This window comes from Cyphellophora europaea (assembly GCF_000365145.1).
Source record: "Cyphellophora europaea CBS 101466 unplaced genomic scaffold supercont1.4, whole genome shotgun sequence".
Lineage (NCBI taxonomy): Eukaryota > Fungi > Ascomycota > Eurotiomycetes > Chaetothyriales > Cyphellophoraceae > Cyphellophora > Cyphellophora europaea.
In genome coordinates, this window is record NW_008481810.1 from 993,933 (window position 1) to 1,007,358 (window position 13,426).

Genomic DNA, 13,426 nt, shown 5'->3' on the forward strand with positions numbered 1-13,426 from the left:
GGTTTATAGGAGCATAGCGAGGAGGCGTTGTGGGAGGCACCATTGTTCTCTGATCTCGGGATGGGCGTAATTGAAACAGATTGATTGAAGACGTTGCGTGGAAACGATATCCTATTACTCGTTTACGCACGTGAGCCGCCACCGGGCCTTTCATTATGTTCTCCAGATGAGCGATTTGCCAGCTTTCAACATCTGTCGCCATACCAGCTGAGGCACTTCAGACATTATTCGGGGGTGAACGCGTTCTTAATCTTTGACTGGCCCTCCCAACATTACTCCTGTTGATACACGCGAGACCGCCAGCGGCATAACGCAGGTCGGCCTGCGAAGAATAGTGATGACAAACGTGAAAAGCCTCCAATGGTACTAAAGCTCGTGCGCCTGCCGTACCACCTGCTCCGCCGTCTGACTCGCCATCCCCTGTACCAACTTCCCCGTCGTCTCCAGCGCCTGTTTCGTAGAACTCTGCGCCGCGGTCCCGGCAGTAGCGTACAGGAATTCGCCGTGCACGTAGTACCACAGCCGATTAGATATGACGGCAATGTGGTTGGGTAGGTAGGCAACAGCAGCGGCGACGAGGAGGGTGAAGAGGACGAGTATGATGACATCTATTTTGGGGGAGCTGAGTCAGAAGACGAAGATCGAAGAACAATGAGAGGACCGTAAGAGGAGGCGAGGAGGAAGGGTGGGAGGGGTCTACCTACTGAAAACAAACTTCTCGGTTGGCGTGAGCATGTATAACGATGTCGTGACTTCGTACTGGTACTTTTTGATCTGCAGCCAGCGGGTGAAGGAGGAGAGCGGCGACTTTGACGTCGCGCCCCCCTCTGGATCTTTGATGCCTTTGCCGTAGTCGGGCATGGCGTATCAGAGTACGAAAAAGGTACTCGCTTTGCGGCGCAGTTTTCTTGTGCCGCGTTTCGGTCAAAGAAGTTCGCAGACGCAGGCGAAAGCGAAAAGCGATCTGAGCAGGTTGCGGCACACGGTTCGGAGCCGTGCGGGTACGGAACTGTTCTTTTTTATGTGATGGGAGCGACTGAGGCAAGCAGATACACTCTTAGGAGTGGGGGATGCTGAACGAGTGACGTGGCCAACGTGGCTTGCAGGAGTGTGAAGTGTTTGCTGAGATGAGGAAGCGAGTTGTGGTAGATGGTCAGGCGTGTCGAGAGGAGAGACGCAGGGTCAAGCGAGATGCCGCCCGGTGATTCGGTGCCGGAAGTGACAGGGGCCTTCAGAAGTTTAGCCCAAGAGCCCCGGGAGCCAAGAAGAACGGCAGGGGCTATTCTGACTCCATCTCTCTGGGTTCACTCGTCTCAATTCTGGCGACAATGACATCTATGTTCATATTACAGGCTTCTCTGCGCGCCGTTGATCCCTGGTGTCTGGCCACTCATGTCCACAAACGCCCGTAACCCCATGCTAACGAGGAAGTATCCTGTTCACTCGACCAGTCTCAAATATCATCACTGGTGAGAACCAATTCCTTAACCCAAACCTTGAAACCCTTGTACTCAACCTCCTGGTTGCCGTTGGTCTCGTAGACGAGGAAGTCTTCCCAAGTGCCGCGGTCTCCCTTCGCATACGCTTCCCGACTGAGTCCTTCAATATCCATGTCGCTGAACCGTTCATAGAAACGGACTCGAGTCATCATCCTCTTATTTCCCAGGGGCTGCTTGAGAATCGCGATGTTCATGCAGGACTCGCAGCAGAAGACGTAGGCGGTCACGTCGCGCCACTTCTTGTACATGGTCTTGTTGGTAGCGGCGAAGTTAGCGATAAGGTGTTTGCGACCAAGGCGGCGTGCGAGGTCATGCTTCAAGCACCAGGGACCGAGGCCACTGCCGACATCCAGACGGCACTTCTCTAAGTCTCGACGGATATCCATCTTGGTTTCAGTGTCGTGCAAAAAGGTGGTCGCACCGCCACGGAAGGGGAAGGGCTTGCGGCCGGGGTTGAGGCAATTGCAGGCGCGGACCTCCTCAACTTGCGCGACGGGCACACCCATCACGTACGCACCAACTCTTGCCAAAATGCAGGGCGGAAGCTCGTCGAACTTGACATTCCAGGTGCTGTAGGTATGCCAGTCGCTTCCTGCGGCGTCGGTGGTCTCATCGGTGGTCCAATCGATTGGATCATCCCACGTCCAATCCCGAATCGACATCTCGAGATTGGTTTCGCTGGTGCGCGTTAGCTATAGTTCCCATACTGCCAACAAAAGTACTTGCCCGGAGATACTGAAGAGACTACTACGTGTGCGCGTCTTCTTGGATGGGGACTCCTCTATGGTGAAGGTGCTGGTTGGGGAGAGAGACCGCTTCAAAGGCGAAGATGTTGAAGAGGACATGACGTTTTCAAACTACTGTTGGGTAGTGAATACCGACTGCTGGCTCGCTTAGGTTGCCACCTACCGTTTGCTAGCAAATGGTAGCGTACAAGTTGCACAAATGACAGCGATACTTTTAATCCAGCACTGGTGAAGGTGAGTGAGAGTCTGTGAATAGGCTGAGTGATGGAGCAGAACTTGAACAACAATCCAACATTGGTGGCTGTTGCTTTCCTTAGTTTCTAGACCCGCCGAGTAACCTGTTCATAGTCAAGTGGCCTTATGTGTGGCATCTCACCAGTCCCTCACTGGCTACCTTGCCCATCTCTTAGCATTCTGCTAGAGGCATATATAAGCAGAGCCTTTGCTCCGGGCAATGCAGATATCCGCTCTATAGACTGCTATCATAGACAAAATATACATTGGTCATGTTGGTTTATCTTTGGTGCCACAGCACACTAAACAGCCCAGATTGATGGTGTGGTACTAGATAGATAGAAAAATGCCAAGACTTTACGGTAGGGACTAGTAGGTAAGAGTTGTCTTGTTCCTACTATACACAGGCACCTACATTTGCTCAGCTTCACATGGATCTCTGGAGGGCTCGAACACGATGAGTAGTCTATGTGATGTATCAATGGTCCATTCACGAGGCTAGTCGGTTCAATGCCTAAGCTATCTGATGGTAGCAGCATCGCATGATTAACCCACCTCGTATCTGTAATGGCCACGGGCTGTAGCCATATCCGTTTGAGACACGGTCTCAAATTCCAAGTAAAATTCTTGAGCCACGGGTCTATTGCCGCCTTCACCACCCGATTGCGGCTCTTTGTCGACCCGCTGAAATGCCATTATGCTGCACTTTTGACCTTACCCGATCCTACCAATGCCCATACCATTCTTAGTACGCCAGTAAATGCAACACGGGGTCATCATACTTCGTCTATTCCGATCCAACTGCTGCACGTGTCGCTAAGACGTAGATGTTCCTTCTGGAACGCCACCACTGCTCGCTCGCCCACTAATGCCTGGGGCACCGGGATTGCGTACAGCACTCAAGCTAGCATGGTCAAAGTGTGACGGCACCTGCGACGGAGGCGGCTTCTTGGGCAGATTCGCAGGTGTGCCGTACTTCTTTTGCAGCGATTCTTCGGTAGCGTCCACGTTCGCGTCCACCAATGAGTCCTGCCCTCTTGGGCTAGATGGTAGAGCGCCGGAATGGGTACCAGAAGACGGGCGCACGGCAGTGTTGTTGCGACCATGTCCATGTCCATGCCCGGCAGAGCTGGTGGAATTCTTCTTCCTGCTGCTATTGCGGCTGCCAGCGCGCGATGACGAGTTATTTGGCACAAAGGACCGCGTCTGCGGGTTGAAGAGTGATCGGTTGAAGTTGTTCGATATGGGCGCAACGCCAGACATGGCGGCATTGCTGTTCGGGTACGGCTGATTGGGCATCTGTTGACCATAGTTGTACGGCTGATAGCCCTGCCAGTTCCCTGTGGCACCCGCCACGTTCATTTGTGGCTGATAAGCAACTGGAAACTGGGTATTTGGCCAAGTTTGCTGTTGCTGAGGCGCCGGTGAAAACTGCCCGTATTGGTTTCCCATCGACTGAACCATGTTATTCATTGCTGGGTAGCCAGGTCGAGGCTGATTCTGCTGATAGCCGTAAAATCCACTAAGCTGCATCGCACCCCACTCGGCCGAGCTTTCTTGCCCATAGCCCATGGGCGATGTAGGCATGTTAGGATCAAAGCCGGGGTGAGCTTGAGTAGGTGTGGTGCCATAGTTCATCTGCGGACCGAAGAAGCCCTGATTAGGTTCGTAGATGTTCTGGGCTGCGGAATCGACATATTGTGTCGATTGATATGGCCCATGTACGTTCATGCCAGTCATAGGTGCATAGCTGGGGACGAAAGCAGATCGAGCTTCAAAGCTGTCGTCCTTGGGCGTCTTCTGCCGACGGCTCTTCTTCTTTCCACTCGAAGAACTTGATCTTGACATACTTGCCGAATTCTCTCCCGTGGATACATTCTCGCTAATCGACACCTCTTGAAAATCTCCGAAGATCCGCTCTCGCGCTGCCTTGTACTGTGCCTCACGTTCCTCTCTGCTTTTCTTGGTCTTGTCACGACCGGGAGTACCCTCAATTGGCGAGGTTAGGCCCTCTTCACTATGACCAGCATCAGATGTGGCTTTGGAAGGCGCTGATGAGCTAGGCGCAGTGCTGTCGGCAGCGGACATCTGTCGAGAGGACATGCCGGCGCGCCTCATGATCTTGACAGCGGTGGGTCCGGGAAGTTGCGTCGAGCCAGCAGGTATGGACTTGGCAAGAACTGCGAGTGATGTGGGTAGACTAATGGTGATTGCGCGGAAGATGCGGATCGATGTACCATCTTCATTGATGTGATGCATCATCCCATAATAATCGGCCAATTTATGCGCTAAGAGTCTTGCGTAAGAGTTCTGGGGAGGTAGATCGATGAATTCAACGTCAGATTGTCTGATGAAAGCCAAGAGGCGCTCCTCGAGCTGGAGAATTGACAAGCGATCCTTTGGCGACGCAAGAGCATCGAGGAGTCGCTCATCTGGAGGCGCCGGAACAGATGCCTGCCTTGCAGTCGGATCATCCTGGGTGGCCGCCGGGGGGCTGGATCGAGATATGTCTGCAAGGTCTGCTGGAGGGTCTTGAGTGGCTTCGAGATCACCGAAGCGAGGAGGATTGATAAGTGTTTGGAACCGTCGAGATGCGATAGTGATAGGATGCCCACCTGTTCGGTTAACCACGCCGCGCAATGATGGCATTAGGACATCAGGCTCGTTGGAGAAGGTCGAGTTTCGGCCGAGAGTGCTACCGGCATCTTCGTCGTCAACTGCTCTTACACTGGCACTGTCATCCGGCCTGAGGCTCTCTTTCTCGTCCATAGCGAAGGTTGTCGCGGATGCCACGCTCTTCGTATCAAAGCTGTGCTGTTTTGTGGAAGAGGTAGAAAGATGTGACTGATCGTCTTCGAGCGAATCACCACTTTCGCCATTACTCGTGCCGTTCGCCTGCTGCGGACGCTTGTTGAAGAGAGACAGGCCCTCTATGGCACCTATTGTGCCATTGGATTGGACGGACTGCTCATTGGCGTCAGACAGACTACTCGAGGGGTTTCCTGGAGAAGCCGAAAGCTGGGAACTGTCTCTGACGACAGTGCTTCGTCGCGTGCTTCCTTCCCCGGATGCCCTTTCTCCTCTATGGTTGTCAACGATAGCAGTAGGGATTGCGGGCGCCTTCATTGCGGCAACCTAGATCGTTTAGTAAGGCTGGGTGAATGAGTGGAAAAGCGCTCACCTTTGCGAACGACAGCTTAGCAGGAGCAGCAGCACCGACTCCTGGAGACGCCATAACGACACTAAGAGATTCGTCACGTCGTGCCCAACCGCCTGGTGGGGAGATCCAAGATCAGGCTTGGGAGGAAGAATGTAAAGGAGTGATGGCTCTCTGTACGGAAATACTTGCTCACACAGCACACTGCTCACCAGACGAGCCTCGCAACGGCGCAACAAATGGCTCCATGGAGTTCAAAAAATCGGTCTGGGTGTCCTGCTGCCTGTGGAGTCTTGACGCTCGCTCCTAAGTCTGGCGCTGAAGCTGAGACGTGTGCTTGATCGGTGCGACAGCTCAGTCTCCGCAGAAATGGCGATGGGGTGGCTCAGTATCAACCGTGAAGGAAGATGGGATAGGAACTTTCTTCGATGGGCTGGCGAAGGGAACACGGGCAAGGCGGACGAGGCTTGAATTGTTGCTCTGATGCTGCGGTAAAGTGCTGACCGCGTGCAGGATGCGGTCGGCGGAGGAATCCCACCGGTTCGATAATTAGATGAGAGGGCAAATGATCTCAATGCGAGAGAGAGCCCTTAAAAGAGGGCAGACACGATATTGACGACCAAGGAGGAGCGCAGGTAGTTGGAAGCAAGCGGTTTGAAGAAGTTGCGCAGTGAGGCAGAGGCGGCCATTGCAGTGCCAAGCCTTGCCCGATCCGAGACTTCTCTCCGCTCTGAGCCTGTGCTACTACGAGATCTTTTGCCCTGTTCATACGCCGCACATCTCCAGGGTATTTGTGATACTTTACTGGTATTAGGCACCCATTTCCAGGTACTGGGTATTCCAGTAGCATCAATCCCTGTCAGAGAACACCATTCCTCCTACTTTCCCGCTTATAAGTCTGGCGAGTCAGTTTTTTCTAGGCTTCCCTGAGCCTTCTCCAGCCGACGCTCTTTTGCCATTTCCAGCACTGTCGATCAGAGGATTAGACGCCATCCATGAATAGGTATCGCACTGCTCCTGGTCTTGGACCACAGAAAGCAACGGCGAACACTACTTGCCAGAAATGTCTTCAGAAAGATAGGTCTCGATCTCGTTCTCTCGGTCTCGGGCTAACTTGTGGGCTTACGCCACTACAGCTATGAATGCAAAGAAGCTCTTCAGAACAGACCTTATGCCTCTAGACCTTCTCGCAGCCAGCAGTTCAGCAATCCAAAGTTGCAGCCCAAGTTGACCAGTGACAAGCCGAACGATCTTCTCAAAAGGTGAGTCATCAGGCAATTGGTTCGACTCGTTGTGAGTGCTAACTTCATCAGCAAAGGTGTGGCGGATGATGTTCTAGCGCAAGCGGAAGCCAAGAGGCAGGCAGAGCGTCGATCAAGGAGCCCTGATGCCCTCGCTCCCTCTCCGCGAAGGCCTCGCTCCCGCTCAGCGTCTTCAGTCGACTCCATCTCCACGATTTCTACCAGCAAATCTCGATCCAAGTCTCAATCTCCCTTCCGTCGCCGGATGAGTCGCGACGACAGTCCAGCACGGCGCCCACGCCGGTACTCCAGTCGATCTATGTCGAAAGCCCGAGGTCGCAAGCGGAGGCGGCGGTCTAGGTCATCATCGTCTCGATCCCAGTCACGTCCTCGCCAACCAGGCTCAAACCGCAAGAACCGAAGATATCGCACTTCGACCCCCGAAGACAGAGGTCGGCCAAATTCTCTCCGACGTGGAAGTCATCGGGATAGTGGAAGTCCAAGCATGGACAAAAGCCAAGTCACTCGAGAGCGTCGCTCGATTGATCAGACAACCGCAACGGAAAATCGGGTTGATCGTCGTGCAGCTGGTCGTTCAGGCCCCGATCGCAATGGCAGTGGGGCGGCCGAGGGCCAGTCAGCACCAACTGCCCAACGAAAAGAGAGGAGCTTGAGCCCGTACAGCAAGCGTCTGGCTCTTACCCAGGCCATGAACGTTGCTCGCTGATTGGAACGTCTTCTTGTGATACCAGTGTTGTGTAATGGTGTACCATAGTATCATTTGCCTCTGTTAGCGTCGGCGTTGAATGAATGACGATACTCTGGGTACGGCGTTACGATGTCGTTATTGTCTTAATCGTCTCCTTCCAGACGAGGAGCAATTCAAGAAGTTGTGCAAAGTCCCGTTACGGCACAGCGTCCTCGTCGAGTTCGTCTTGTCGCTCTGCCTCATCCTCGCGCTCGCGCTCGCGAACAGCCTCTGCTAGTGTTGTACCCTCAATGCCGACCTCCTCTCCCCCACCATCAGTCGTCTGACCACCAGTCGTACGCTGCGCTTCCTTCTTGGAATTTGCGATACGGTCTCTGACCAGACGGGCAATAGCATTTTGTGTTCGGACATCTACGACCTTCATCTTCTCGACCAGCTCCCGCTTAAGATCCCAATTCGGCTTCTTTGGCTGCAGCTTGAATAGATCGATGCCTTTCTCGTTCTCTGCTTCATCCTTGGCCGCTTGTTCTTTCGCAGCCAATGCTATGCGTTCGGCTTGCTTCTCGAGAGTCTGGGAGTCGGCGCCTGGGACGGCTTCGAATCCAAGCTTTGGCCCTTTCGTGGTGAGATCGTAGTTTCGGCCAGATATGTAGACGTCTGTCTGAGATGGTGCGCTCTCCGCGCCAACTTCTGCATGGACTGCGTCGACCGTTGTGTCGGAGCCCGGTTGCTTGCGTTTCAAAGATGCTAACTTGGCGAGTCTGGCTTTGCGTTCAGAGGCCGCGGCGTCGAGACTACCCTGGGATGTAGACATAACGAATGATTGATTGTCTCGAGTTCGGACTCGGAGAGCAGCAACTACTCAGAGTTGAAGCACGAGTGTAGTGCGGTAAAAGTCGCGTAGTTTTGCGGTCCAACTTTTCCGGGCGGTTTAACCGCCGCCTGGAACACTGCGCAAACCTACAGCTACTTCGACTTTGACCGACTCATTATACGCTCCAATCCCATCGATGTCCACGATCGTGCGCATACGCATCTGACAGTCCTTTCAGGCTCAATGCTCGAATCTAATGTCCTGTCGCATAGCCGCAGCCCACCAAATATGTGCAAAACTTAGCGGCGCGGGCTTCGTGCGCTTCACAAGCCGTCCACTTCGAAACCCTCTACTCCGATCATGCCGCGCCTCCCTCTGTGGGACCCAAGGCTTTCAGGCTGCCAGGCCGTTCTCGCTATCTAGAAGGCATAGCAGACCAGGAACCTTCAAGGCCACTACACAAGTTGCAAAGACATCGGAAGAGCCAGAAGACGATGAGCTGGGATCGCCCTATGATCTTCACATTGATGAACTCGACTCAAAGGGCGTTCCAATAATACCGAGCTATTGGAAACCACTTAAGATAGATGAGGTTGTGGATGAGGGCATCATCGACGCAGTGGACGCTATGGAGTCCTTCATGAGCTTCGAGTCAGATGGGCATGGTCCGGTCGTGACACCTTTCAAGTATTGGAACAAGCTGTCTCTTCTACTTGCCTTCGCCTATCGGTCTGGCAACACACGCGCTCACCATGCTCTGGACGTTCACCGCTATCGAGCACGTGAATGGCCTCTGGAGGAACGCGATCCGGATCTGGAGTACAGTACGCTCATGTCAATCATGATTGGAAGTCTCGCCAGCTCTTCGCACGACGCGCTGCAACTCCTCGCGGGCCCTCATCACATCTTTTGGAATCAACGAGCGGACTGTTGCTACCACCTTCGTCGAATACCGGCTCGATGGCGAGAGATTCAAAAGAGCCCTACGCTAGAAGTCATGTTCCAACAACAGATCATTAGGCTCAAGGAGCCCGGTAGCCTGTGGTCTCGCACTCGTCTAAAAGTTAGGCATCTCGATCTTCTGTTGGAGCAATCGACAGCAGCCGAAGCTCTGGAGCTGGTCAAGAAGTTTGAAAAGACTTATCCTTTCCTGACTGACAAGGATGCCCTATATCTGGTTGGCTTTTACACCAAGCTTGGCGACGTTCAGAATGCTTTGCGTTTGCTACGTCGGGTTTCGCCCGAGTTACTCGAAGCGCCCCATTCGTATTGCATTGGCCGATGTGTGAATCTGCTCAAACTTGACACAGTCGAAGGAACGCGGTCTTCTCATGCTTTCCGCATTCTTCCAGCCATACTGGAGCTCGGTCTTCCGCCTCTCGATATTGTCCATAATCTCGTGGTACAGAATGCCGCAAAGTCGGGACTCATCGACGTCTCGCTAGATCTCTACCGCTTTCTCGAGACGGAAAGCATTCCAATCGATCCCCACACCCACACCACTCTGCTTAAACACAGCTTCCTTCACAAAGATCTGACAGCCATGAACAAACTCATGAATCTGATTCAAGCACGCGAGGATCTGATGCACAATCCGCATCTTATGTCCGTCATGATGAATATTGTTCGGCATATCTGCTTTCACGAGCGGAAAGCGGAGCCCGAGGAGTGTTTGCAGCACCTCCTGGCCATCTATGACAGAGCGTATAATCGAGGTGCGCTGATCAGAGTTGGCATCTTGCAAGCCGACCAATTGAGTAGCGAAGGGTCTTCCCTTCCCGATCCGCATCCGATGGTGCTTGCAAACTTCATGTGGGCATTCATCCTTACACAGACTCACGAAGCTCGCGTGCGCCAGGTCTGGAGTGCTCTCACACGACTCCTCAGTCGCAAAGATCCCCAAGTGTCGGAGTCGTTGCATTACTCCGGTGTATTCCGCGCTTTCATGTTTTTTTTTGGCCGTAGTCCCTTCACACTCAATGGCATGGTGGAGGTGCTCGAGTATCTGCTCAAACATATGCCCGACCAAGTTGAGCAGCTTGACTGGGCGATCATCATCTCGGGTTTCCTAAAGCACGGAAAAGAGGATGGCGCTAATCAGGTGCGCCGGACGATGGAGACATTCGATCAGAAATTCACGTCAGGAGGCCTGCAAGCAATCTTAGATCGTTGGCCACGGCAACGCGATGTGAGAAAGTTCATCAAGGACTTGGAGGGGGGGCTCGCTCCAACAGTGGTAGAGTTAGATGGCCAGGATGATCTAGGAATGGGGAAAGAGCAATTCTCGCTCTGAAGGCCAAAGCCGGAACCCTTTGCCTGGTACAATGCAGAGCACATACATGTATATCTATGATGACACATTGGAGATATAAATGTTGGAAGACAGTGGCAACTGTCGCAGGCTTGGAAAGGCCTAGAAGTTGTACTCAGCTCCGTTTATATTGTTGCGGGGTTGTTAAGTGCTCAGCCAATCAGCAGGCAGCTCGGGTGTGATTAATCGGACCTCTAGGTGCCTGCCGTTCTTTCAACAATAAAGATGCTCGCTCCTCCCTAACACCTTCACTAGCCTTCCATCGCTTGCGCCAGCCTGTTTTTACTGCATGATCCTTCATTTGTCTTGGAGTCTTAACATCAATCATCGCCGATGCATCATCTTTCAGTGCGCTCTCGATTGATTTCACTGAATTCGTGGTCGGTCTCCACCACCGGATTGAGTGTCAACTCAAGCGCCCGGTCTCGATAATCAGTGCCGCCAGATCAACCTCAAGCCGCTAAGCGCCCGTCTTGTATGAAGCAGCATTGAGCGTGCCGATGGTGCACTCAGGTCTTCTTCGATGCTGGTCTTCACGGTACGTGTCACATATTTCGTTGTCTAGTGCTTTAGCCCAGCCACTCGTGGCCTTATACATTACAGCTTCAAGATGAGTTATTGGTAAAAGGTCTGACCGACCTGATCATCGATGGCCGTGGAATGTCTTCTCGGTGCACCTATCTGAGATGAGGATACACTCCAAATAGGCATGATTCAGTATGCATCCGCCCCAGTTTCCGCCTAGTGTAAAGCAGGTACCGAGTCAGGCTGAAGACCGTGGCATTTCCGTTGCTTCAGTCACCTTGGAGTCTCAGTATACATTGATTGGTTTCCACCCAGCGCTGTTATTATGGGACCTGTTGCTCAAGAAAGCCACGCAATCACGTCAATGGCTACAGCGTACACTTATTCGAGCCCACTGTCAGGTGGCGAAGAAGACCGCTGCAGGAAGCATATTAGTGATTGCGTCGTGGAAGCTGTGGAGTCTTACCTAGGTACTTCGAAAACCTTCCTACAGCCTCTTGACGGCGGCATGAAGTCCAAGAAACAGAAAAGATCTGATTAGAAGCTCAACCCATTTTTCTGCATATCAACTGGTTGCTAGATACATTGGCTAACATCAGTATTGCAGACTAGCATCTAGCCTTCATCGATACTTTCCGTATTTTGGCGGAACAGCAAATATCTCACAACTCAGAAGATGCCGGTAACATTTGGATCGCGCCTTGCAGTACCCTCCAAACGAGACGACGCACCCCTCAACAAGTTCTTCTCCGACAGAAAAGCTGTGAAAAGCCGACCAGATGGTCTTAGAAGCACCCCACCACTTGGTCCGAGACTGCTGAGAGATATCTCGCCTCCAGCCATACGACGTGCCCCACAGCATACAGGGTAAGAGTCATCGTCAGTGTAGATCGTGCTCAGCTAACTCGAATTCAGGCCCAATATCGCTGATAAACCTTCGATCGATCTGAGTCATGTGTCCCACTTTGATTCCACGCTCCTAGGTGCTAGAAACACCGTGCTGTCCCACAGCAATGGCATAGCAACAGAAAAGAATTCGTTAGACGCAGACGACACCACTATATCTCGTAGCTCCCCTGTGCCCAAAACCACAGTCGACAACGAAAATGTACCCTTTGAGCTGAAGCGTCAAGGGTCGAGAGAGAGCTTGCGTCGACATTTCAATGTAGACGATGGCTCATCTGTTGCATCAACGTCGTCCAGGGGATCTCGTGCTAAGAATATATGCCGCGACTGCAAGCAAGAAGGTGGCGAAGTGCGACCCCTCATTAGCTGTACAGCCTGCCATCGGCAATATCACAGCTGGTGTGGATTCCCAAGTCCGGCGTCTATTAAAGACGGCCAGAAGTTCGTGTGTGGAAAATGCTTAAGAGGCAAAAGAATTCCTCCTGGAGTGCCGCAAGCAAGTGCCAGCCACACCGAAGAGCACCAAAGCGGCGGTGGTCCCGCGCTGATAGCTCTAAAACGAGCAGCTGATGGTCCTCTTTCCGACAGTGGTTTCAAGCGTCGCAATTTGGGTACTGACCAAAGTCTAGCAGCGGGAAAAAATGAAGAAACGACAGACTCTGTTGAAGCCAGTCCGCAACCTGCACAAGTGCTGATCGCGAGCAGCGGTCCACGGCTGTTCGATCTCAGAAATATCGACAGGTCCTTGATCGCAGAGTCTACCACGTCAACCAACGTAGAGTATAACGAAAGCGTCGAAACCGGCGACCCCGTGACAGGCAGGCAGGCGCCGGTGCTGGACACTGTTGGAGGTGTTCAAACAGAACCACTCACCCGCCAAACCCGTCATTGGTTAAAAGTTCCAGGCCAGACAGATTCGACATCGTTGCAGTCGAGTTCTACTAAAACGATCGAAAACTATCCTAAGGAGAGCCCGACCGGAAGACCTCAAAATGTTATCGATACGCCACATGCTTTGCTTCGTGGCGAGCAACAAGAGCAAAAAGATGGAAACATGTATAGGCACCGTGCGTCTAATGTTGCGCCGCTGCGGTCGACCTGTGGTGCCGATACTGACTTACGCTCGCGCGAGCATGCTCCTGTACTGGCCAATTCTGCCAGCGGGCGGAAGCCCGACCATTTCCAGGGCGGCCAAAACAGAGGAAGTGAACTGCTTAAAGCCTGGGCGTTAAGAACCGCCAAGGAATATAAAAGATTGACATGCTATCATTGGCGGTACTCGGC

At 52.8% G+C, this 13,426-nt stretch overlaps 6 protein-coding genes across 6 annotated transcripts; 2 read left to right on the top strand and 4 right to left on the bottom strand.

Annotated features, from left to right (window-relative positions):
• Positions 1-366: 366 nt before the first annotated feature.
• Positions 367-861, bottom strand: HMPREF1541_04604 (uncharacterized protein; the record flags this gene model as incomplete). Its single annotated transcript, XM_008718949.1, has 2 exons — positions 367-608; positions 705-861. 2 exons carry the CDS (start codon positions 859-861, stop codon positions 367-369), a joined length of 399 nt encoding a protein of 132 aa, XP_008717171.1.
• A 592-nt stretch (positions 862-1,453) lies between these two features.
• HMPREF1541_04605 (uncharacterized protein) lies at positions 1,454-2,161 on the bottom strand (the record flags this gene model as incomplete). The annotated part of the gene is made up of 1 exon (XM_008718950.1): positions 1,454-2,161. One exon carries the CDS (start codon positions 2,159-2,161, stop codon positions 1,454-1,456), a length of 708 nt encoding a protein of 235 aa, XP_008717172.1.
• Positions 2,162-3,295: 1,134 nt separating this feature from the next.
• HMPREF1541_04606 (uncharacterized protein) lies at positions 3,296-5,714 on the bottom strand (the record flags this gene model as incomplete). The annotated part of the gene is made up of 2 exons (XM_008718951.1): positions 3,296-5,614; positions 5,661-5,714. 2 exons carry the CDS (start codon positions 5,712-5,714, stop codon positions 3,296-3,298), a joined length of 2,373 nt encoding a protein of 790 aa, XP_008717173.1.
• A 1,668-nt stretch (positions 5,715-7,382) lies between these two features.
• On the top strand, positions 7,383-7,604 carry HMPREF1541_04607 (uncharacterized protein; the record flags this gene model as incomplete). Its single annotated transcript, XM_008718952.1, has 1 exon — positions 7,383-7,604. One exon carries the CDS (start codon positions 7,383-7,385, stop codon positions 7,602-7,604), a length of 222 nt encoding a protein of 73 aa, XP_008717174.1.
• Positions 7,605-7,782: 178 nt separating this feature from the next.
• On the bottom strand, positions 7,783-8,400 carry HMPREF1541_04608 (uncharacterized protein; the record flags this gene model as incomplete). Its single annotated transcript, XM_008718953.1, has 1 exon — positions 7,783-8,400. One exon carries the CDS (start codon positions 8,398-8,400, stop codon positions 7,783-7,785), a length of 618 nt encoding a protein of 205 aa, XP_008717175.1.
• A 628-nt stretch (positions 8,401-9,028) lies between these two features.
• On the top strand, positions 9,029-10,693 carry HMPREF1541_04609 (uncharacterized protein; the record flags this gene model as incomplete). The annotated part of the gene is made up of 1 exon (XM_008718954.1): positions 9,029-10,693. One exon carries the CDS (start codon positions 9,029-9,031, stop codon positions 10,691-10,693), a length of 1,665 nt encoding a protein of 554 aa, XP_008717176.1.
• Positions 10,694-13,426: the final 2,733 nt, after the last annotated feature.